The sequence below is a fragment of the Zerene cesonia genome, chromosome 19, assembly GCF_012273895.1.
Source record: "Zerene cesonia ecotype Mississippi chromosome 19, Zerene_cesonia_1.1, whole genome shotgun sequence".
Taxonomy (NCBI): Eukaryota; Metazoa; Arthropoda; class Insecta; order Lepidoptera; family Pieridae; genus Zerene; species Zerene cesonia.
In genome coordinates this window covers 3,877,254-3,901,849 of record NC_052120.1, presented here as the reverse complement: position 1 = coordinate 3,901,849, position 24,596 = coordinate 3,877,254, and the positions used below count along the sequence as shown (strand labels likewise).

The following is a 24,596-nucleotide window of genomic DNA, read 5'->3' as shown; positions in this document are numbered from 1 at the left end:
AGTTTAAGAATTAAGTAGAAATACCAGTCCTATTGATTTCGTGGCATTTTTAGATTAAATGGTTGAGTCATGAAGCAGATATCTTAATCTTAGGGGTTGGTAGAAGGCTTATTCAGTAGACGATATATTTATGTCCCATAATGGGCTTAGACTGGGCACTTCCAAGGGAAAGGTGCGATTATGCCAAATATAGCACAGATTTACGACCGACCTTTGACCGCAATCGGGTGATAGGTGCTATCCTATTTCGCCAAGAAGGCGTTGTCGAGTTGTAAAATTAAATGATTTTCGATGTCAAGCGCAATAACTTCAAATATCAACAGATATAAAAAGAAAATCGTAGTTTATGGGCAAAAAATTAACGTGGAGTATACACTCTGTAAATAGTAGAACGATGAAATTTTCATATATAAATATTAAATACACTGTGAGTTAGCTCACATGTGGTTGCAGAAGAGCGTTTTAGCATAAACATTTAAAAAGTAATACTAAATTAGAATCTTGAAAAAATCTTTACCCAATATCTTAATCACTAACTTAAAAAACATCTGCTTCTGTTATGTCCTACCCAATCTCGATATATTATAAAAATAATGGTCTATATTTTCTATTTGCGCCCGACAAGTGCCAATTTTTACACAATAAATTTGAAGAAAATGAGTACCTGTCGAAACCACTGAGTACAGAAAATGAGTACTTTCAAAGGTCCTTAACAAATTACGAATAGTGTTTGTTACTGAAATGTATTAACTTACTAAAATACATTCACTCTATGTATAAAAAATGTATCCTAAATACATGGACAATAGTCTGAAACAAATTGATATACATACAGTATAATCTTAAATAATTATTTTCCACAAAAATGTCACCAACGTGCCTGGGTGAGGTACCACTCTAGATTTTATTGTCACAAATGGCAACAAAATCCTATCAAACACAAAATTAATTACGTCAATCGGTCACACTCCACCTCCTCCTCTCCTCCACTCCTCCACGGAGAATTAAGAACCTCCAACGCTTTTAGGAACGTCGGTCAAAACATTCTTAAAAATGCTGCACTTCTTACATTAATTATCTTTTAAATCAATTGATCCATCTGGATCCATTTTTATGCTTTTTATACTTGAAACAATTAGCTGCAAGCGTATTTGTAAGTTTTGAAAGATTCCTCCAATTTCTGCAGGATCGCAATGTACCTATGATGACCTGAACAATTTACCAAATCAGTTGATATATTTTTTTAGTCGAATAACTCACATAAAAAAATTTAAATAACATAAGAACCTTCCCCGTTTATTAAATTCGTTAAAAAACAAAACTTTTATATGATGCATCGATGATCGCCATAATATAAGTAATGACCAAACTGTAACATTTAAAATAAACGGAGCGTAATATTTATGTAGCTAAATTTCCTGTTTAATTCTATTTCTATGGTATCTTGATTAAAATAAATTAAACCTTGAGCCAAACAAAGCATTGATAAAAGTAATCAGCAGGATTAAAAAAACATGAAACAAACAAAAGATTTCATAATTTTGTTTTTGAAGTTTCATTAAAAAAACACAATGGAAAAATTATATTTAACAATGATGTATCACGCAGAATGTAATTTGCCAATTATAACGACGTAAAATTTCTTCAAACTTTCCAACATCAAAAATTAACATTTAAAATCTTTAAGAACTAGCTCTAATTTTATATGAATTTCTTTAATAAACTGATATTAAATTCTTGACTTTGTACACAAGAAGATTTAGGTATCCTTAATTAATATAATGAGGTAAAAGCAAAAGTGTGTTTGTATTCCCTTCACACAACATGGAGCGTTTTTTAAGTCCTAGCTATCTTCAGGCAGAAACATTTTAAATTAGAGACACACTACTTTTTACCGCGGTGAAACATCTCATTCCCATGGGAATTTCCTCTGACTGAAGCGAAGCCGCGGACGGAAAACTAGTGTTATATAATTATAAATTGAAACTACAAAATTTATAATTAAACACATTACACAATATTTATTATTTGTAGTTATGACGTTTAAAATAAATATAATGTACAATAATTTATAATTCATGATTCATAATTCTTTATTTGCCGTAACATTGTATACAAGGTGTTACAATATAAATAATACGGTAAGGTTTTCTCATGTTATGTCACGAAATACATAGCATGCAAATATAATACAAATATACTATATACTATAATAAAAATTTTCAATTTCATCACAGTTTTTTCTTAAATAAATAATGTCAAATATTTAATAATAATATTTAGATTTAAGGGATGTCATACCTATAGGTTAATGAAACATTTAATCTTAATGTTTCAAAACAAACAAAAAACAAAATAGGTATAATAATTACACTTTTTGTGTTTTTGGTGATATCATAAAGAGTGATTAAATGAACAATTAACCTTCGTTTTTCGAATTGTAGGTAGTATCCTTACTCTATCGACATTAATCGAAAATAAAATATTGTGCTACAAATGTAAATATTGAACACTCATTGGTGAACGTTTAAAGAACTGTAATTATGTAAGAACGTTTAAACAACCCTGGCATTGCCAAAAATTTCTGGACTACATTTTTCAGACCGATGATTATATTATAATTTTATCATGACTAAACGGGTACCGGTCATATAGGAATTTCATAAAATATGAACGAATTTTACAGCTCACGTAGGTAATTTAATTTTTATTTGAACCTTGAATAGCGAATTTTTAAAATTACAAGCGCGCACTGCATCTCAATGTTGCCCCACAAAAAATCTATGAATAATAAATTTTTCAAAATCATTGATTGGATCGATTATCAGTATATATCAATTGTGAATTTCTTATATTATCGTCCAAAAGTACTCTTTCTTAATTGCCTTTCTATATTGCCTTTGTTTTTCGAGTAAATGTAAATTAAATTATTGTAAAGTAAATTTACGATGTAACTACACTGTAAACATTTCTATTCTCATCTACCTGAATCTCAACATTTATGGCAATCCACGAATACAAATTTCGACTTATACGTATGCAACTGAATCGAGGCGGCTGGTCACCGTATCGACGCAATTTATAACGACTTTTCAAAGGCCTTTGACAAGATATACAATTCAATTCATCAATATGGCCAACTCTGCAAAATCACTCTACACGTGTCCGTACAAGTTAGTACTCTTCGTTAGCATTTAGTAGTTAGTCTAGTTGCTAAACCACTTCCACGCCCATTATAAAGTTGTCAATTTTTTTTTTTTTTATGTAACAGTCGGCAATGGAGCTGGTGGGACGCCTGATGGTAAGCGCTACCACCGCCCATGAACATTTGGAGAGGCATAAGGTCCATTGCAGACCTTATGCCTCTACAAATGGATTGCCGTCTTCTTGGGAAGGGATTAAGAAAGGATTGGCGATAGGAATAAAGGAAAGGACTAGGAAGGGTAAGGAAAAGGATATGGGCCTCCGGCTCCCCCACTCACCGAACGAAACACAGCAGAATGCTATTTCACGCCGGTCTTCTGTGGGGATGTAGTACTTCCCCGGTGCGAGCTGGCCCAATTCGTGCCGAAGCATGCTCGACTACCACATACCGAAATATTACATACAATAGCTATTTACGTGATTAAAAGGACATTGAAATGGACGAAGTTTAACAAAAATCAAGTAAAGAAATATTATCATTTATTTTACGGAATAAAATGTTTTTTCGTTTCCAATAAAAAGGTTAATCCAGTGGTTTTTATTATTTGAGTATATGATTTTATGAATCTGTAATCGTATTTGAAGAGCTGCATGCCAAGTGTTGTTGAAATATTTCGTACGCGTGTCAATACTACATACATACATACTGAAATATAACTAAAATAGGACGCGTGTAATGCCCCTTAAAAACATAAATTGCAAATAAACCATCCATGACTCATAATATCTTAATCATATTAAACATTCAAATTTACTTTTATTAACACTTTACACGTGGAAATTAATAAACGTATAATAAACGTATTTGAATTAATCTGGCAATTCATACATTAACATTTTGGTTATAAAACATAATTAATCTTATTTTTTTAATTTTTTCTGCGATTCCTATATTAATAATTATAATTATAATATTTTTTGATTTACACTGCTATAATTTACAGTTATTGAACTTAAACACTGATTGTGTTTAAGTTCAATAACTGTTTTTTATTTAATTCAATTTTTTATTAAATTTTTTATTTAACTGTTTTTTATTACCACTTTGATAATGAACTATAACGTATGACGACTCCGTTTTTTAAATTAAGCCTGCCTCCGCATTCAGGCAAGGTTCTTTTAAAAGCTCAACCAAGCCAATACCAATTTATGAGTTGAGGGATGTTGACCCTTCAACATCCCTCAACTCATAAATTGATATTTTGGACTTCGTTCGGCTTATTACATCGGTGTATAAAATTTAAAAACTTACCTTAAATGCATTACGAAACTTGTTTGACATAATGTTGTAGAGGAAGGGATTGATTGCAGTCGACAGAAAGTAGAGGACTCCCGATAAGTACGTCAGCACTATGTACACCTGTGAATAAAGAAATTGGGTATTGAATCGCCCAAAATACACACGTTAACAGAATCTAGGAATATTTATATTGCATGAAATAACTAAAAATCTATGAACAATTTTCTAATATAGCAAAGGAAGAATAATTATGCTTATTTAATGCTTAATTTATTAAATTATTATGCTTATTTAAAGCTTATTTAATGGCCTGTAATTAAAAAAAACATTTAGGTACAGTTTATTTTTAATAAAATAAAAATGTTTGTTTTTTTTAATCATCGCAAAAACTTTGTATGACAAAACATTTTATTTCTTCTTGTAATTCCAATAAATTTCATTATATATAAGTCTCATGACATCTAAATATTAGATATGTACAATCAGTGTCGATCAACATTCGTTGTTTTCACTTATAATTAAATACCAGTAGCTTGCGGTATGAGTTTCGTGTTTTTTGAAAGAGGAAGTGTTTGTAATGTGGTCTTTTCATAATCAAATTTGCTTTGCAACAACTAATACTTCTCGGTTAATATTATTTCGATGTAAGGGTGAGGCCAATAATGTTTCCTTTTTAATGTAAACGGAGATACAAATAACACGCCAAATATTTCATAATCACTCGAACTCGAAGACGATTCTTTACTTATCAGTAAGCGGTCTAAAGGTATTAATTATGATTAAATTTGATGCTGCATTTTAGTTTCACAAAATAATCTAAATATTATAAAGCATTTTCAAATGCTGATTTTCATAATGAGATTTATATTTGGTAGGTAGGGTAATTTTTGTATATATTTTTTGAGTTTTTTTCGCTTGCTAACATAATTAATGTATCTGGCCTTGTATTTATAATGTTGAATTCGTTGTTATTTTCCTAGATCTTAGATGTTGCATAGTTTGATAACAACTTTACTTAAAAATTGTTTAATTGAAACTTAAATCCAATTAGAAAAATTCAAAATAAGATGATTTTAAATGGAATACCCAATGCAGAGATAGTTAGGAGGCTGGACAGTGATATAGGCATTTTTACTACGATGAAACTCATTCCCATGGGAATGTTTTTTTACTTACACGGGTGAAGCCGGGGACGCGACGCTTTTAAGAACATAACATATTGTAACTGAATTTACCAAATGAAGACTTTCGGAAATACTTTCAAGCTCATAAATCAGATAATTATATTTTATTAATAATATTATAAATATATTTTATTGTGGGAGTCGAGCACGCTTCGGCACGAATTGGGCCAGCTCGCACCGGGGAAGTACCACACCCCCAAAGAAAACCGGCGTGAAATAGTGGCATGCCACTGTGTTTCGTACGGTGAGTGGGGGAGCCGGAGGCCCGTTTCCTTTTCCTCACCCGTCCTAGTCCATTCCTTCTTTCCAGTCGTTAATCCTTTTCCAGTCGTTAATCCTTTCCTTTTTCCTTACCCCATAAAAGCAGGCAGCGCATTCACAGAGGTACTACCTTTGCGAATGTTTATGGGCGGTGGTGATCGCTTACCATCAGGCGAACCACCAGCTCAGCTGCTCGCTATGACATAAATAAAAAATAAAAAAAATAATCGAAACTTCATTCATTTACTAAAGAAGATCATGTACGTAAAATATTATGAGTTAAGTTTTATTATAGTGTTATTTAAATACTGTAATAATACATATATGTTTGTACCTTAAAACATTACGCGTCATTGTAATTACGAATGCATTGTTAAGAATTAGAGGGGTAATGAATGAATTTTGACATATGAGGAAAATTGTCACATTGAAATTAAACACAGTTTTTGTATAACTATTTAATCACATGTCTCAGATAAATACGTAATTAATTTATAGAAAAAAAGGAATTATTGTATTATCTATCTTATATAAATAAACATTAAACACCAAATGTACTGCTTAAACTCGCGAACTGCTTGATCGACTCGGATAATTTTCTAACGTTTTTGATAAGGCAGAAGTATGGTTTTTATGGAGTGAAAAAACCACCTTGGGTGAAGCCGGGGTCGACCGCCGTTTTTATATAAAAATACGCAATTGTAATTTACTCTCTTACGTATTTTTCAAAATTATAAATCTTTGAGATGTATTCTCATCCATAGATATTAAAATAATGTATTGTGGAAACATAATTTCATAAATTTACGTATTATATATCCAACTCATCAATAGGTTTTATAGATAAAACATATGCTATACCAATCGAAGATAAAAAAAAAAACAAAAATTTGAATTTGAAATAAGTATAACTTTGAATGACTTTTATTTTTATTTAAGGTCACGGTCACGCGGATTAGGTAAATTTTAATAATATGTGAGAAGTAATAATTTTTATAATACTTAAAGCTATTATAGACGGTTCATACATTATGACTTTTATTAATACATATTATTTTTTTAAGCATAGCTCGTGATAAACTACAATATTTTTAAGGAACTGTTTTTTTATATCATATCGGGCAGCCGAACAGTTGGTACAGCTACCACCGCCAATGAACATATGGAGACTTAATTTTACCAGTATAGTACACTATATACTGGTAAATATATTATACATAACTATGATATATTAAATATATTATACATAACTAGATATATAGAGCTTATGATATTTATAAACAATTATTTATTGTTGTTTAGATTTTCTGCGGATCAAGATAACTTCAAAATGGAGGTGGATAAAATCTCATTTTTATCTTCGACGTGAAAAATGTTTGACATAGTATCATCCACCTCAAAAAACCTTTTCCTAAAAAGATATAATTTTGCAAATGCAACAGAAATAAAACTTTTCATCTTTACACGACCTGTTCTTATAAAGATACACAAATTATGAAAAAAACACATAAAATTATCTTGAACTAAAATCAGTAATTATAAAATCTTAAATTCCCATACATAATCTTATCTCGTTAATTATGGATCATATCTACTTATCTTTTATAAATTTTATGTTATAATTACACAGTGTAACTGATGCTATTCGTATATTTGATTAGCCAAGAATCGGAATCCCTATTAACTTAATTTTTTGATATAAGTTAGAGGTAATACGTGGGTCGCCTGATGGTAGGCAACCATTACCACCCGTGAAACGGTAATGTCTGTGAAAATGTGTTACTCCAGCGTGTTAGGATAATGAGCATAAAGAATGGATGGATGAGAGGAATAAGGGAATGAAATAGCTCTCCGGCTCCCACACTCATCGTACGAAATACATCTTCTACGATGCATCTACTCGATTCTTTTTCAGGCCGATCTACTGTGGGCGTGTGGACTGTAGTTCCCATCCCCACAACCCGGCCCGATTCGTGTCGATGCGTGCTTAATTACCACATTTATGTAAGTGCGATATTATTCATTATGATTATTTGCTGTGATATGATTTTTTATCAGTATCTTTTCATTATAATTCTATTTCTCAGTTCTATGCAGTGATAATGCATTAACCGCCGCGAATAAGAAAGAAACAGGTTCATAATCATGAATACATATTTCACTGTTCAATAAACAACAGATGTCTTAAAAGAACAAGAAATTACATTTAGAAATTAAAGACTTTTTAACGGATTTTCGTGGTCACGGGGAGACTCACGCCACGCTCGCTGTAAAGTGTTCGAAACGTCGGGTTAGTAATACAATGAATAAATCGCGTTTAAAATCCGTACTCAAAAAAAATACTCGCATAAAATCAAACACGTGAAAATACTAAGAAATTTATATCTCGGTAACATACATATACCTTTGATTGTATACATAGACATTGTATTTTAAAGTTGAAACGAAACACTGTTTAACAACTTATCGTTTCTTTTTTTCATACATTCCAAAATTATTGATAACACCAAGAACAAAGTTTTAAACAATTTCTAAAGTGACGTCATTGTATTGGACTGTCACATTAAGTGAATAAGTAGTTGCAATATATATTGTATATGTGTAGATATACAGATATTGTAGTTTATTTTCTACTCACCAGATAAAACGTATCGCTAGGATGTTCCAAATTCTTGCCATAAATCGCTATTATTCGCTGAACGTGGAACGGTGCCCAGCAAAGGAAGAAGGATAATGCCACAGCAACTAAACAGAAATAATTCATATTAACATTCTCAGATTAAAAGCTAATTAATCATAACATTTATATCAAAATATCTATAATGTGTAATTTCTACACTATTGCAATAAATTATGAAATATGTAAAGAGGCTGATAAAGATGTTTGTAAAATAAATAACTTAGGTTTATCTTGATTTGACTCATTAATTTTCGTGTTTATATTGATTTATTTTTCACAAGCTGTGTATCTATTAAACGCAATACACATACAGTAAATTTCCTGATATAAAGAAGCTTTCAACTTATATTTTACAAAAGAAATACTACCTACAAGCTTTTATTGAAATCTTTCTTTCATGACAAAATATATTTGAAAGATCTCGCCTTCAAGCCTTTAGGGCGAATAATTTGCCAAATTTTATTTATATTCGCATACTGCTTGATTTGAACACCTGTCTTTGATTTTGGCACCGACTTCAAATAGATGAGTGGGTAGCGCTATCATTATAAAATAATTATGTATGTGAATTTATTTTACGCTTTTCAGCCATAATCTTATAATAACATGACATTTTCACATAGAATTAGTTTAAAAAAGACAAATATAATGTTAAACTGGTTAAAAATAAACAATGACAATCGCTACAACAACGTTGAATTAATTTAATTTAATAAAATAATTTTATTACAATTTAAACCGTTTACAAAATTTCTGCTTTGCTCAAAATGGTGTTGCTCGCTCACAATCATAAGATCAGATCAATAGTTCCTAATAGGTAATATATATTGTTAATAAACTTACACACAGCTAAATCTGAAATCGGGAAGTGGGTAAAAATGCATTTCTCAGATTTGAATGACATTGTTAGATAGTTTTTCCTCAATTTTCTTGAGATTTCATAATCGGAACCATACTCGATAATACCACTTGCGGAGTGTCTTTCGCACTCAACAACTTTTCAAAATCAACTCAAAATTGCCAAAAATATCGTTCAACATCAATATACACAAAAAAGCATACAGACGAGCATAGAACATTTATCATAGAATTCTTTTGTTTTAGTTAAAAATAACCTTGCGGCCTCAATACGGACTCATAGCATGTAAAAGAGGTGTTTTCAGCTCTTCGTTCAAGTCATTATCTATACCAATAAATATTGGAGTATTTATTTGTAATATTAAAATAACCACTTTTTACTTAATACAATATCCATATATATTATGTCTGTTGTTTGTTCTGGCTTATATCTGTAACGGGCCGACAGATTTTGATGGGACTTTCCCTGGCATCCGGTGTCATAAGGAATAGCTGTGGCTACTTTTAATTCCAATGTTCCAACGGGAACATGGGGATTTAAAGAAGCAATGCGCAAGTGAAGCCGTGGGACGCCGCTCGTATGGTAATAAGTTTTTTTTTTTTTTTTATGTCATAGTCGGCAATGGAGCTGGTGGGTCACCTGATGGTGAGCGCTACCACCGCCCATGAACATTTGGAGAGGCGTAAGGTCAATTGCAAACCTTTCGCCCCTACAAATGGATTGCCGACTTTAATTGGAAAGGGATGAGGAAAGGATTGATGAAAGGAATAATGGAAAGCACTGGGAAGGGTAAGGAAAAGGATATAGGCCTCCGGCTCCCCCACTCACCGTACGAAACACAATAGGAAGCTATTATTTCACGCCGGTTTTCTGTGGGGGTGTGGTACTTCCCCGGTGCGAGCTGGCCCAATTCGTGCCGAAGCGTGCTCGACTCCCACAATAACTTTTGTAATTATTTGTCCAAATCATATATTGTAATGAAACGTTAAACTGCTATTATTGGCAAAAATGATTCAGGCATTTTTATAACAATTTTGAACTCGCTTCGGTAATTACCTTAACACTAAGATCTATGCCTGACTAATTATCTTTAGGATATACCCAGTATTATGTTATGTGTACTACTGCTGTAGCGGACTTTTATTTAGAACTCGGTATAAGCCACAATCCAGCATACCATATCTGATACAGAAATTATTTACATGATACAATCGTATTATGGATCAGGAAATTCCAAAACAAGTTTACTTATTAATTTTAAGATGCAGGAACTCGACAACGCTTGCAAATAGTTTCATACTTTCACATTATATGTGTAATAAACATCGACAATTTTTAGTAACCTATCAAATTTTGTCACGTATTGGGTTCTTTCGAGTTAAATGACCTTATTAAACATTTATTACGAAAAAATGTATGACTACGTATAAAGAATATTATTTAAAACATATTTTTTTATTGTTAATAGGTACATAAATAATATTAAAATAATCCTTTATTATTTATTAGTTATTTAGGAAAGCCAATATTTATTTAAACCAACATAAAACAAATATATAAAAAAGACACGCTATATAAATGCAATTATTACTTTAAAGGCTAACAACACATGCATAATGACGAAGGAAAACGGTTATGAAAATAGAAACTTAAGAAAATTAAAACAGTTACAGTATCTTGTATCTTAATTTGAGAACCTTGAAAAAAAATTAAACATATGTTTGTCTTTCTTTAATATTGTACGAGATTTTGATTCAATTATTCACTCTCTAAATATTTGGCGTCATTAGTATCAATTATTTAAATTCTCCGTACTATGCGACGAATATTCTATTATAACTTTAAGTGAAAAATACTAACCCTAACCCTAGTATATCTTAAGCATTCCTACGTTATTTAATTTTGGTAAAAGTTGTCCATAGACTACACATTTTCATTTTCACGACTAGTCTCTGTATTATCTAGCTAGTAGCTCATGCGTGAGCATAAGCTAGAATTTCAAAAGCTTATGGATTAATCTAGAACATAAGCTATATAGCACTGCCAAGCGTCATGAAAATAACTTCAGTGGCTTTCGCTTGAAAGAGTAGCAAACATCCGTTTGTTACACACGTACGTTCTTACAAACACACACTATTTTATGTTACTTTCACACATACAAACACTACAAGCACATACATTCCCTCACACACTCACACAACCTTCATTTGGAGCCTTATTTTTCAATTTATTTAATTTTATTTGTTTTTTTACTTTTTTAGTTTTATTCACAGATTGTATCGAACTTTATAAAAATAAATAAATAAATAAAGATTCCGCGTTTATAGTATAGATTTGAAATGTCAATTCAGAAAGAAGATTTACCACTTGAAGAATAAATTAGCAGTATAGAATTAATTAATTATCTAATTAAATAGGTAGCAAAGGCAATTACTTCAGTCTTTTCTTTGCTATTCAAGAAACCGATTAAAACGATTCCTTTCTAAGAACGATAGCTGCACGGTATGGTGCATATTATATTCTGTCAATGATATTATACTATGTGAAACCCGCGAATTCACTCACGTTATAAAAGGTTATCATTATCCATTATAACCTCTTTGTGTATCCAACTTTCTAAAGATCCTAACAGCTAATTATTATAACCTTTCGTGTTTATAAAATTTGTAAGATCGTTTATACCACATACCTATGTCTAATTCAAATTCATGTAAACCAACATTATACAAAACTTTTAAATATAAGCTACATAGTTGTTGTTATAGTTTATTATGCGAAAAATACGAGAACTCTCATAATTTATAATTACGGTTACGGGTTGTAATTGTTGTTTTAGGAACTTGGGTTAGGGTTAAGAGCAATTTGAACGTAATCGTGTTCCTTGCATGATAAAATGTTTGATATTAAAAAAATATACTTTATTAACCTAAGAACATATTTTTTATTTTTCCGTGTACGAGAACTAAAGTGCGAAAAATTGGAATAATAGATGACAAATCACCTAATTTATTTTAAGCCTCCTTTCAAAGTATATTTTTACTTACAATGGAATATTACTACAGTTATGGCCCTGAAAACGCTAATGAGCATCAATTTACTCATAATAACCGAGTTCGTAAGGTAAACAAATAAACTAGTGCCTCGAATATGTTTTCTATAGGCCTTATAAAGAATTTGTTATAAGAATAAAATATCAATTTTAGTATAGGTAAGTAAACCTTCTCCGAAAACGCCTAAATTTTATAATTTTTACTTAGTGACCACATTAAATATGACAAAAAAGAAGTTAGCTTTTATCTCTAAAACTCTTACTTGCTTGCTATCTCTGTAATACTAATTTGTGCTGTAGACCTGAAATTTACAATTCTTATCTAAAATAATGGGAACGGAAGATGAAGGGAAAGCCAGAAATGCTTTTATTTGTTTGGGTCCAGAGCACTATGATATCCGCTATCTAATATATAACTTTAATAATTTTGTAGTTAAAATACATTGTTTTCTATGTTTACAATTATAGCTAATTGCATAATAAATACTGTTTTAAAATAGTGCATCACTTACTTCCTCAAAGCATTTCCGTACGTCGAATTCATTTCTTGTGACGAAGGTATCGTGTGTGTAAACTTTGTCCCCTTTAAAAATGATTTCTTCCGGGCAACACTTATTATTACTATTTCTTTATTAAAAAGCCTACATAATACATAACATCTTTATTTCAATCATCAACGCCGGAAAAAGTCAACCCTCATCTGGTCATTTCGGAACTTTTTCGGAACAGAAAATGTCGGATGAGACGATAGATATTATTTTGTCAGTAAAAAAGAAACTTAGTTTTATTTTCTACACATGGGTAACGATTTTATGTGCCATGGAGTTTTCGTAATAATGTTGCATTAACATACTGGATTTGAAACGGAATGCTTCAAGGCCATTTACATTAACACCTTGGCTGCGGCATGGATAATCTGATGCTCTCATATAGGGTAGCTCGCTCGAAATGTGCCCTCACCGACATTTTGGAGTATATTTTTTTTGTACTATTGAAATAAACTTCAACGCAAGAATCTCGACTAGAACCGCATTCAAACGATTTTTGAAAATAAAACAAATTATCATAAAAGAAGTGGATTTTTTTATTTTTATTTATGCCTTTTTAAAATATTTCACGCAAAGGTTTTTGTTGAATTTCCTGCAATATCTTTGTATTCTTTTAACTATTTTTATTTATATACTTTTAAAGGTTATCCGCATTCTTTCGGAGTACCCTGCCCATTACTCGCTATTTCGAAAAATTTGTAAATTTTTTCATCGTTGATCATATTGTACGAACACTACGCATGTTCAGTGCCCACCGTGATGTTTTGATATGGAAGAACTGTAATTTCGACTTCAAGCTGTAATGTGTTACGTGTTTTTCTCTATCGAACTCTAATAAACACCTGCAATAATGAATCACCAAAGCGCTAGAGACAGAGCTTTCTTCGTCTCTCCGTTGCAGTACCGCGACTGGCCAACATGACCCTGTTCCGAAGTGAAGGTGTTAAGTAATTTAATGAGGCCTCGTGGGAATATTATCACTAAATAATTATAAAACTAAAATATGTTGTATCGACATGTCGATCAATTCGGTGTACTTCGAACGGTTTTACAACTTAGCCGATTATTCGAATAAGTTCTTAAAATGCTCGTGCTTATTATTATTATAATTTATGAAGAGAATTTAAAATAACTTTATATATTCACGTGCTTTAAAATTCCACGTTTATTGTTGAAATAGTGCGTAGAATTAATTATAATGCATAGTTCTGTCCTTCCATAGGTTTTGTATCGCATAACTGCATATCAGTACCTACTTCATGCGTACTCATACATTTCTGAAATTGATTCATTAACCTTGTAGATGTAATGTATGCAATTTAGTATAATGCATGAGTCTATGTTGGCTTAATAAATAAATTAAATTTAAAAAATTCAAACCAATAACCAATAACCTTTCAAAAACAAAAAGGAGGAGGTTCTATATTCATCCGCATGTATTTCTTTTTATAACTATAATACTAATAATATTATATATAAATAGCGTATTTATTAATATGTAACAAAATAAAAATATGTAAATACTGATTACCGAATGGGTTAAGGAATTCTATTTACGATATTTTAAATTAAGGAACAGGGATACTGAATGAAATTATGTTAAAAAACGTTGATGGCATAAATCTTTCTAGGTCAAATCCACCTTCCGCTGCAATACGGATCGTCCTTATAAATATTCACACAACTACATTTTTCAAACATCGATCAAGAGCGTCTCCAATTATAGCTATGTACCTCCTTAAATAACTTATGTAATATTTATTTTGTGGTACACAATTATTAATCTAGTTAGTGCAATGGGACTGGAGTTGTTTCGCCCTTGCATATGGGCGAAACAATTTTTGAAATCGGTCAAGTAGTTCCTGAGAGTAGCGCGTTCAAACAAACAAAGATTATTCTTTGTTTATTAGCTCTGTTGATTTAGTATAATGCACTAATTAATTCATATATCATCGAATTTTGTAAGCGTTACATTACAACTTTCAATGCGAAACCGTAAAATTACGAAATGGCCATTCGATAGGATGGGTAAGGTTAGGTCAGCCTTCGCCGCTTCGCGCGTCTTCGTCAAATCGCGACCTGCACCTAACAGATGTTTGGCAAAACGTGAATACATTCTACGATACATTCCCATTAAAGGCAGTCTAACGAAATATATAATAATGCGCTAAATTGTAAATATTACGGATCACAATTTTTCGACAATTCGTAATCTTGCAAGTTGGATTACCTATTAATAAACTAATAGCTCTAGAATCTTACGGCGTAATATATAATCTTAGCATAAACCTCAACTTACAATACTATAGTTTAATTATAAACTAATTAGTTACATAAAAGCAAGCATTAAGTCACTCATTAACTTCATATGTTATATTGGAAAGAGTTCAAAATAAATTTTGCGACACCTGTTCATGAAGCTTTATGGAGTACATCCCTTATATGCTCTTATATAGATGAGTTTTCAAAGATACTATTATATGAAAGATTATAGCAAAGATGCTATTGTTATAAATAAGCTATGATAAGAACTTTACGTAACTTTTGTTTCTTTTGTATGAAATAGTTTTTTAGTTTTGTTTTCAACAAACCCGAGCCTTATATTTAAGAAGCATCACATTTACATTACATAAACGACATTAGATATCATTTCATTTATTTAAAGCACAGTTATGAAAACATTATAATATTTATGAAAATCTCTTCATTTCTTGAAGTCGGTTTTATATAATCGGCTTTCTTGTGGGTAAAATTGTATGTTTAGCTATTTTAAACGTTAAAGATTCTTATGAACCCTACATTTTGCGTTATCTCATTGATTAACAATATACAGCTTTTATATACGTAGGCTTCATAAAGAAAAATAATAAATAATGTTTAATCAAAGTTATACATTATACAAATGTATTGCACAAAAATCAATCGCAGTCGCTTACATACTCAAGGAAAAAGGAGAAAATGTGAATCGATTACTCTTTAAACGCAAAGCACCTCCTTGAATGCAATCCTTGAATGCAAGTCAGAGCGAAATATCGTGATACGCAATTCAATTTAGTCGCTGGATATGAAAGTCTGTATAAGATTGGAAATAAAATTACTCACCTAACATCCTTATAACTCTTCTTTGTGACGCTCCATTCCTATACCGCATCGAACCATTTTTATCCCTACTCTCTATGGACGATTTCTTCACTGGATGTAACACACTAGACGTATTCAGTTTGACACCAATCAGTACATACAACACTGTTATTAGTGACATTGGTACGACGAAGAATACAAAACTAGATATAACAAACACTTCATGTACACCATGTCCCTTTACTGTACACGCACTTATGTCACGTCCCTTTTCATTAAATGTCACTATACCGAATTGCATCGCTTGCGGCACCGCACTACACAATGCAACCACCCAGATAACCATGATATAACGCACAGCTCTCGATGATTTGGACATTGTGTGCGACATAAACGGACGGCATATTGCTATGTACCTCTCTACGGTAAACGCAGTTATGGTCAACACTGTAGCATTAGCTGAAGTCTCGGATATTAAGCCCATCGACAGGCACAACGGCTCGCCAAGGGGATACGATATCGGGTCCCAAAGGCGATATAATTCTATGGGCAGGCCACAAATCAAAAGAAGAAGATCAGATAAAGCGAGACTAAATAAGTAAAAGTTAGTCGCTGTGTGCATAGAGCGATTTCTTGCGATCACTACACAAGTACTGATATTCCCTAAAATGCCAGCGACAAAAATTATTGAATAAATGACTGTGAGAGGTAAAATCACATTCAGAGACTCGTGATCTGGCATCGATGTTACTTCTGTGACATTTGTTTTATTAGTCCACAAGTCATCTTCGTCCAAATCCATTTTCAACGCTTCTCCATCCCTCCTCCTAGAAAAGAAAGATAAATAATTGAGCATGAGTGTTTATAATATTACTAAAAATAAAATAAGTTCAATTGCTCTTGAGAACTTAATTTTGTAAAAAATGATGGCGGGCAAAATATAGGTAAAAAAGAAGAAAAATACGTATTTGATCAATTCTCAAAATAAATCAAATGTCAAAATGCTATTTTTTATCAAATATATTCATTGTATTGTCACATGTTTGATTTTACGCGAGTATTATACGTTCAGAAATTAAGATCTTTTTAACGGATTTTAAACGCGATTTATTCATTATACTAGCTGTGACCCGCGGTTGAAACCGCGTAAGCGTGCTGCGTAACCGTATCCCGTAGGAATATCGGTATAAAAAGTGCCTATGTGTTATTTCAGTTGTACAGCTATCTACGAAGCAAAATAGTATTATTATTCACCAATAGATGTCAGGAAAAAAAAAACACGAATAAAACACGAATATGACATTTTCTAAAAAAAATTCCTAGCTAGATCGATTTATCGCCCCCGAAACCCCCTGTATACTAAATTTCATGAAAATCGTTGGAGCCGATTCCGAGATTCCAATTATATATATATATATATATATATATATATACAAGAATTGCTCGTTTAAAGATATAAGATTATTGACCCGACGTTTCGAACACTTTACAGCGAGCGTGTCAGAGACAGTGTCAGTCTCCCCGTGACCACGCACAGCTCAGATAAAAAGTATTTAATTTCTAAATATATTCATTGTTATATATATTAATATATTCAATGGCTCGGAAATAATTTCCGTGATCAGTAAAGAAAAGAATGTTGACCCTGACACAGATGCGCAAGAATTATTTAAATATACTAGCTGTGACCCGCGGTTGAAACCGCGTAAGCGTGCTGCGTAACCGTATCCCGTAGGAATATCGGTATAAAAAGTGCCTATGTGTTATTTCAGTTGTCCAGCTATATACGAAGCAAAATAGTATTATTATTCACCAATAGATGTCAGGAAAAAAAAACACGAATATGACATTATTTCAGTTGTCCAGCTATCTACGAAGCAATATAGTATTATTATTCACCAATAGATGTCAGGAAAAAAAAACACGATAAAACACGAATATGACATTTTCTAAAAAAAATTCCTAGCTAGATCGATTTATCGCCCCCGTAACCCCCTGTATACTAAATTTCATGAAAATCGTTGGAGCCGATTCCGAGATTCCAATTATATATATATATATATATATACAAGAATTGCTCGTTTAAAGGTATAAGATAACTGACGTTATTTTGAGGCGGACTAAATTATAATGTATTAACATTTAGAAATGTGTTGTAAAACGTTAATAACAGAAGTAGGAAATGTAATTATCTGTGTGAATTATTATTATATTACATGATAAGTAGGTATACGGTAACAGTGAAGATATTAGGTTGAAGAGATAAAGTAAGCAAGTCACTCAGCATCACTTAACTTATTTTTTTTAACGGAAATATGCTATTTTATAAGGCGTAGGGTAAAATACAGTTTCCAGTCTAATTATGCTTTTATGTATACTGTGCCATTTTGTTTAATTTAATTATTTAGACTGGATCTTTTTCTGCAATTTATTTTTAAATATTTTATATTTTTCTTTCATAAACCTGTGGAAAATAAAATCTAGCTACACGTGTATATAAACCTGTATTATGTAATTATATCTAAAGGTTCTAGTTAGTTAGGTTCTTAATTACAAAATAACAGACATTTCTTTGGTTTCGTGCTCGCCCTTTTCCTTCTTTTTAATTATTTATGAAACAAATAAGGAAAATACAAGTACAATTATGTTCCAATTCCTCCATGATTATATAGCTTTGTTGCCAGGCGGCGAAAAATAAATAGCCAATATAGATCCTAAATATATTTTCTCACAAATCCATGGGGGAGAGACATTCTAACATTATCAATATCTGTAACATAATGCTTTCAGAAATTACCTCAATACCAATTAGAAAAATAAAACATTGCATCATATCATTTGTTTTACCTAAATGAAATAATTTACTGTATTATAGGTATTAATCAAATATACACATATATTATGTCTAAGTTACCCTAATCTTTACGACAAAAAATTTTACCATTAAATTTTATATGGTTACTTTTACAACCTTTCAATGTTAGAATATCATGAGGTGAGACTTTTAATATATATAATATATGTATACATCATTCTATGTAATCTTTGTATATTCTCAAAATGTTTTTATTATTTAGTCAAAGTATTTAAGTTAATCTCATGTTGATTCCTTTTAATAAGAATTTTTGTATTGTTGATTGTGCGTCGATTATTAAAAGACGTAAATGAGCACCTAAAGAGGTCCTCATTTACGTCTACACATTCCTTTCATTACATAAAGCCTGCTTCAAAGGCGACCCTTATCAATCTTATCACGCTTCTGCAGTGTGAGAACCATAACTAAAGGAACCTCGTAAACCCATTATAACATAGACAAGGGCACATAATATACATTTCATTGAAATAATTCAATACCATGAATATTTTCGACCGTGTTTAAAATGGTTCAAGTTTGTAACGATGTAAGCATATTTACGCTTGGTTGAATTCTTGATATCGGAAAATGATAAAATTAAACGTTAACAACCATAACAGAATATTTTTTAATAATTTAGTACCGCACGTAATTTTTTACTAGTGTCAGTTAAAATCTATATCCTACTTAACAAAAATAAAGAACTTTGTCATGGAACTCAATAACTGCGAAGGAAGACTCATCAACCTTTGGTAAATTACACACTACTACAACAATACTTAGCATATTATTATCATGCATATAGATTGCATTTAATAGTAATTGTAAATCAAGAAACCGTTTCTCTTTGATATCAATTAAACTTGTACTTCGAAGTCACAAACTATATAACTCTAATTGATCTTTGATTATAAATGCATAACTGTTCACTAACTTGGAGATGTCGTCAACATTATTAAGACTGCGAAATAATATCGTTATTATATAATAACGATATCATTTCGCAGTCTTAATTATGCAATAAATAATTATTGCCGTCTATTTTTCATAGTTGTTTTTGTAGGTATTAAACGAAATTTCTCGAAATAATAATCGTGTAGTGGGTTATTTACATACATGCATATTTCATATAGAGATAATAGGTAATAAAGTATTTTTTAAATTATGCAATTACAAATAAAGAACATGTTACTCAATTCGATCGTATAAATACATATTTTTTTATTATTTATTCGTGGATATATTTGTTTATGAACCGATCTTAATTTTTAAAAGAGTGGTACCATGTTAAAATATGATTTTTATAATATGATACGATTGTAGCATCCCAGAGAAATTGAGGGAAACTTTCGACAGCGGTAGAGCGAATGTTAATTTTTATTAAAGTTTTATAAAGCACCATTATTATGACTCCTAAAACGTTGGTTAAAACATAAGCGTAGAACTGAAGGTTCGGGGTTCGATTTCCTTTGGGGACTAAGAAGAAAATATGTCTTGGTCTGGCAGGACACAGAATGCCTACTTGTACACCTTTTTTTACTACAATTGAATCAAAGTCTATAGTCAATTTGACGATGAAACCGAAACACTGACGAGGCAACTCCTCAACGATTTATAGCAGTGACCTTGTGTTTGGGGTTAATTAATTTGTAGGAATTGACCAGAACTTTACGTCTTGATGATTTATAAAATTGTCCTTAGGTGTCTGGTTATGTAGACGAAGGACAGTTAAGGGAACTTTTCAACGGTTTTGAGTAACTTCGTACTTTTTAGGGGAATCTGTACCAAAAAATACAAATCCGAACGATTATTGACATTCTGAGAAAGATTTACGATATATAAATTGATTCAGATTAGGTAAGGTTATTTACCCTATTACAATTTATGAAGGTATCTATAACTAATGTATTGATAATACTGATCATGCACGACTTGCTCCTACAATCTACGAATATTTTTTTTAGCCTACAAGACGGCTTTTATTTAAATTTGTCTTCGAGTAATCAATTTGATCATAGCTCCGTATAAAATCGTGAACCTATTAAAATTTGGAATGCCATAAGAAAAATAAACAAATATAAATGTTATAGGATAAGGTACTTGGAAAGATCGCCACAAATTATGAGATATATTTAGATTACGTTGTTATCTTATTCCTGAATTTCTTAGACTTTATTACAAAGTTGAGAACACTTTTTACTGTAGTTTACAGATTCTTGTCTTTTTTCTATATCCGTACAAATAACGATTGATTAAGTAAATTCATTAATAGCAACACAAAGAACTTTTGTAATTTTTGTATAATACAATACATAAGATGTCACACGTTTTTAATATAATGAGCTGAAATGAGTAATAAAAATTAAAGCGTCATAATATATGCGCAGAATTATTCAGCCATACAACGTGCGACTTAATTAAAATCACTTCGTATTTTGAAAATGATGAAAAACGAAAAACTGTGCTCTTTATTTTATATGAAACAAAAATGCAGTAAATTTTTAAATAATTTGGTCAGTTCACAGTAGGTAATCATTACAAAATCTGGCAGTGACAGGTAAAAACAAGGTTTATTTATACGAGTATCTAATTGGTTTTATACTTTAATTTATTTCTTAAAACATTTCGTGATTTAACTTCATGGTATGATATATTATTAAATTTTTGACCATTTTATATTTTCAAAAACGACGGAGTGATTCAATTCGTACGGTAACTTTTAGCATGTTCAAACGTTTGTTGCAATTTTATATTGATATTTCATGGATAAAAGCAGTGGATTTACGTTACCAAATTAGTTGAATCTCTTGAATCTCTAGATTCTAGAAAAATGCAAATAAGGGTTCCGTCTTCGATTCTAGACTACAATATCCTCAATTAAGATAGGTGCCAAGTCCTTTTTCCACAATATATATAACTTATAGAATTCTGTCGTCTCCTTTCGGACATTTTTTTGTGCGTCCCCACCGGGAATTGAACCCAGGACCCCTCGGTTCTACGCTCACACGTTAACCACTGTACCAAGGGGGCGGTCGACCAACTATTTATACAGTATGATAATTATTGAAAGGGAAATACAGACACAAAATTATTATTTCAAAAAGAGATAAAAATATAAATAACCAAAACCCAGAAACATAATACTTCCGTATTTACTAGTCAACGTAAAGGTCCAATGGATACCGAATTTATAACACAATTAGTGAAAGATTTATGTTTATTTTGTGTTTCGATTAAATCAGTTTAATATTGCCTAGAATATTAATAATAAATTGATATAAGTGATGCAGGTGTAAGATAATAAATTATTTTAGGGGAATTGTAATAATGTGACAGTATATAATACAATGGATATATAGCAAAGCATCTTGAATTTTTCAGTGCTCATGTATAATTTATTATATTCAATGAGATAGCAAATAAATGTGTTTTTTCCTATATATTTCAAATTAACAATTTTATTTGAATAGCAAAATCTATGTGGAAGCTTCTGAGCGAAAAATTGCAAAAATTATATTCAACAAGTCTTTGCAGATCCACTTTTTTATTTAATTTTGAATGAGAATAAGTTGCTTAAAACTCTCGCCTATAAAATACTATAAGTACTCGGATATAAATTGCACTGTAGTCGGAGTATATAAAAGAACGATGATGAATCTGAAGATTTATGTAAGAAATTTCTTTAGAATATAACAGATTCGAGTTAGGATCATTAGCAGTTTTAATATTAATGAGGAAGCAAAACAAAATGCATGTGAATCTTATATTTATTGAAAAGGTAGCAATACTTATGTCATCATACCTAGGGATTTAAATAACTAAAAACCAAGTAAATTATCTCCACACTTATACAGAGTATTCGTAAGCACATTTAATTAAACCTGTCCATCCTAGGGATAAGATGATAAGCTCATGTAATTAGACTCCGTTTAAAGAGGCTACAGTATACAAAATAGATTAAAAAAAACTAGGTAATAAAAACAAAATACAGGTGAAGCTAACATAAGCGAGTTAAAAAATAAAATTCATGTTACAATAAATACTCGCATGGTGTCATGCCAGTTTGTTTCAATTTTTATGAGAGATCGCGACAATAGGGCCGTGTTGAAATTTATGACAGTTATTTATAGAGTTGATTGTCACAGCTCCATAGAAGCTAAAGCATTCATACGAATTCAATATTTACCTCCATTCATTATATCATAGCAACCGAGAGTCAAACTTGTGGATATTGGTTATTATTTATTATGGTTTTCATTTAATATTCGAGTTTAACTAATTTTCCTCGCATAGAATAATGACCAGCTACTGAAAAGAATTAGCCTTCATTATGAGATGTGCGTTATACCACAGATAACATAATGCTATGTTATACCTACGATATTAAGTTACTTACAGACATAAACATATGTATATTTTCTGTACATTGAACATACGCATGTCACATGTTTAAACACATCAAGGACAGTAGATATTTTAGCAACTAAATATTTTTATTAAAATACTTTATATAATATAATGGATATGCTCGACACCCTAAACAGACACACTAAGGAGAAATAAGGAAAGGCTTTTACAGTTGCGTGATAAAATGGGCTTTGGTACTACATACAGCACTTTACAAAAATCTGTTCACAGCTCTAAAAGGATTGAAACCATATTATTTGTTATCCGCGCTTACATTTAGAAATTGTTTTTTATGTTATAGTTGGCAAAAAGGTGGTGGGTCGCCTGATAGTAAGCGTTATCACCGCCCATGTAAGGCCATATGCAGAAGCCTTACGTCTTTGCAAATTAATTGCGGACATTTAAAGGGGTGGGATAGAGAAAGGATTGAAATGGGGATAGGGAAAGGAAAGGACTTGGAAGGGTAACAAAAATGATACGGGCCACCGGCTCACCGAGCCAAACACAAATATTATATAACATGGTAAATATATAATATCACTGGAAATATTCAAATATAATTCACTTAATATGATACATGAGTTAGGAAACACAGTTAATACGTTGATCAAGTGCTGTCAGTGTGGATATTTGACTTCCCAAATATTCACACTGTCGAATATACTAACAATGATCACGGTTTCTCACACGATATTATTTACAAATTATGAGATTTGTTTGGTAATTATTTTCCGGATTTTTCGTTTTTTTATTATCTTTATGTTCAACATATTTTTATTATGTTTATAGGTGGTCAATTGAAGCTAGTTTAAAAAATGTAATCTAAAGAAAAAACATTACGAGATTATTTTTTATGTCAAGCTTAATTTGGTCATGGAAAACGTGTTACTCCTACAGCCTTTTTCCGAGATTATATAAATGTAATAGTGTCTTGGGACTTGAAAAAATATAAAATATATGAATATAAAATTCTCAATGATCGCATTCGTTAATTGAATTACACATAATTCATGGTTTTGAGGTTGACCGGGCTTTTCTTTAGTGGAATTATGCAAAACATCACACACTCAACACTTCTAATATTGATAATTAAACGAATTTCAAAATAAATATAAATTGGAAGAAACTTACGACACATAAATACTAAATTCTTTCATAAGCATCTTTATATTAAAAATTCATCTGTCAGTTCAACTACCTTTTTTTTTTAATCTAAGAAAGTGAAGCTT

The 24,596-nt window shown here is 31.1% G+C and overlaps 1 protein-coding gene across 2 annotated transcripts in view; it reads right to left on the bottom strand.

Annotated features, from left to right (window-relative positions):
* LOC119834693 (pyrokinin-1 receptor-like) overlaps positions 1-24,596 on the bottom strand; it is a 47,023-nt gene that overhangs the window by 4,028 nt on the left and 18,399 nt on the right. For both annotated transcript variants that reach the window (XM_038359141.1, XM_038359142.1), the window contains exons 2-4: positions 16,128-16,933; positions 8,528-8,634; positions 4,457-4,564 (exon numbers count right to left, since the gene is read on the bottom strand). In XM_038359141.1, coding sequence (XP_038215069.1) covers positions 4,457-4,564; positions 8,528-8,634; positions 16,128-16,908 — 996 coding nt within the window. In that variant the 5' untranslated portion in view covers positions 16,909-16,933. The remainder of the gene's footprint in view (positions 1-4,456; positions 4,565-8,527; positions 8,635-16,127; positions 16,934-24,596) is intronic.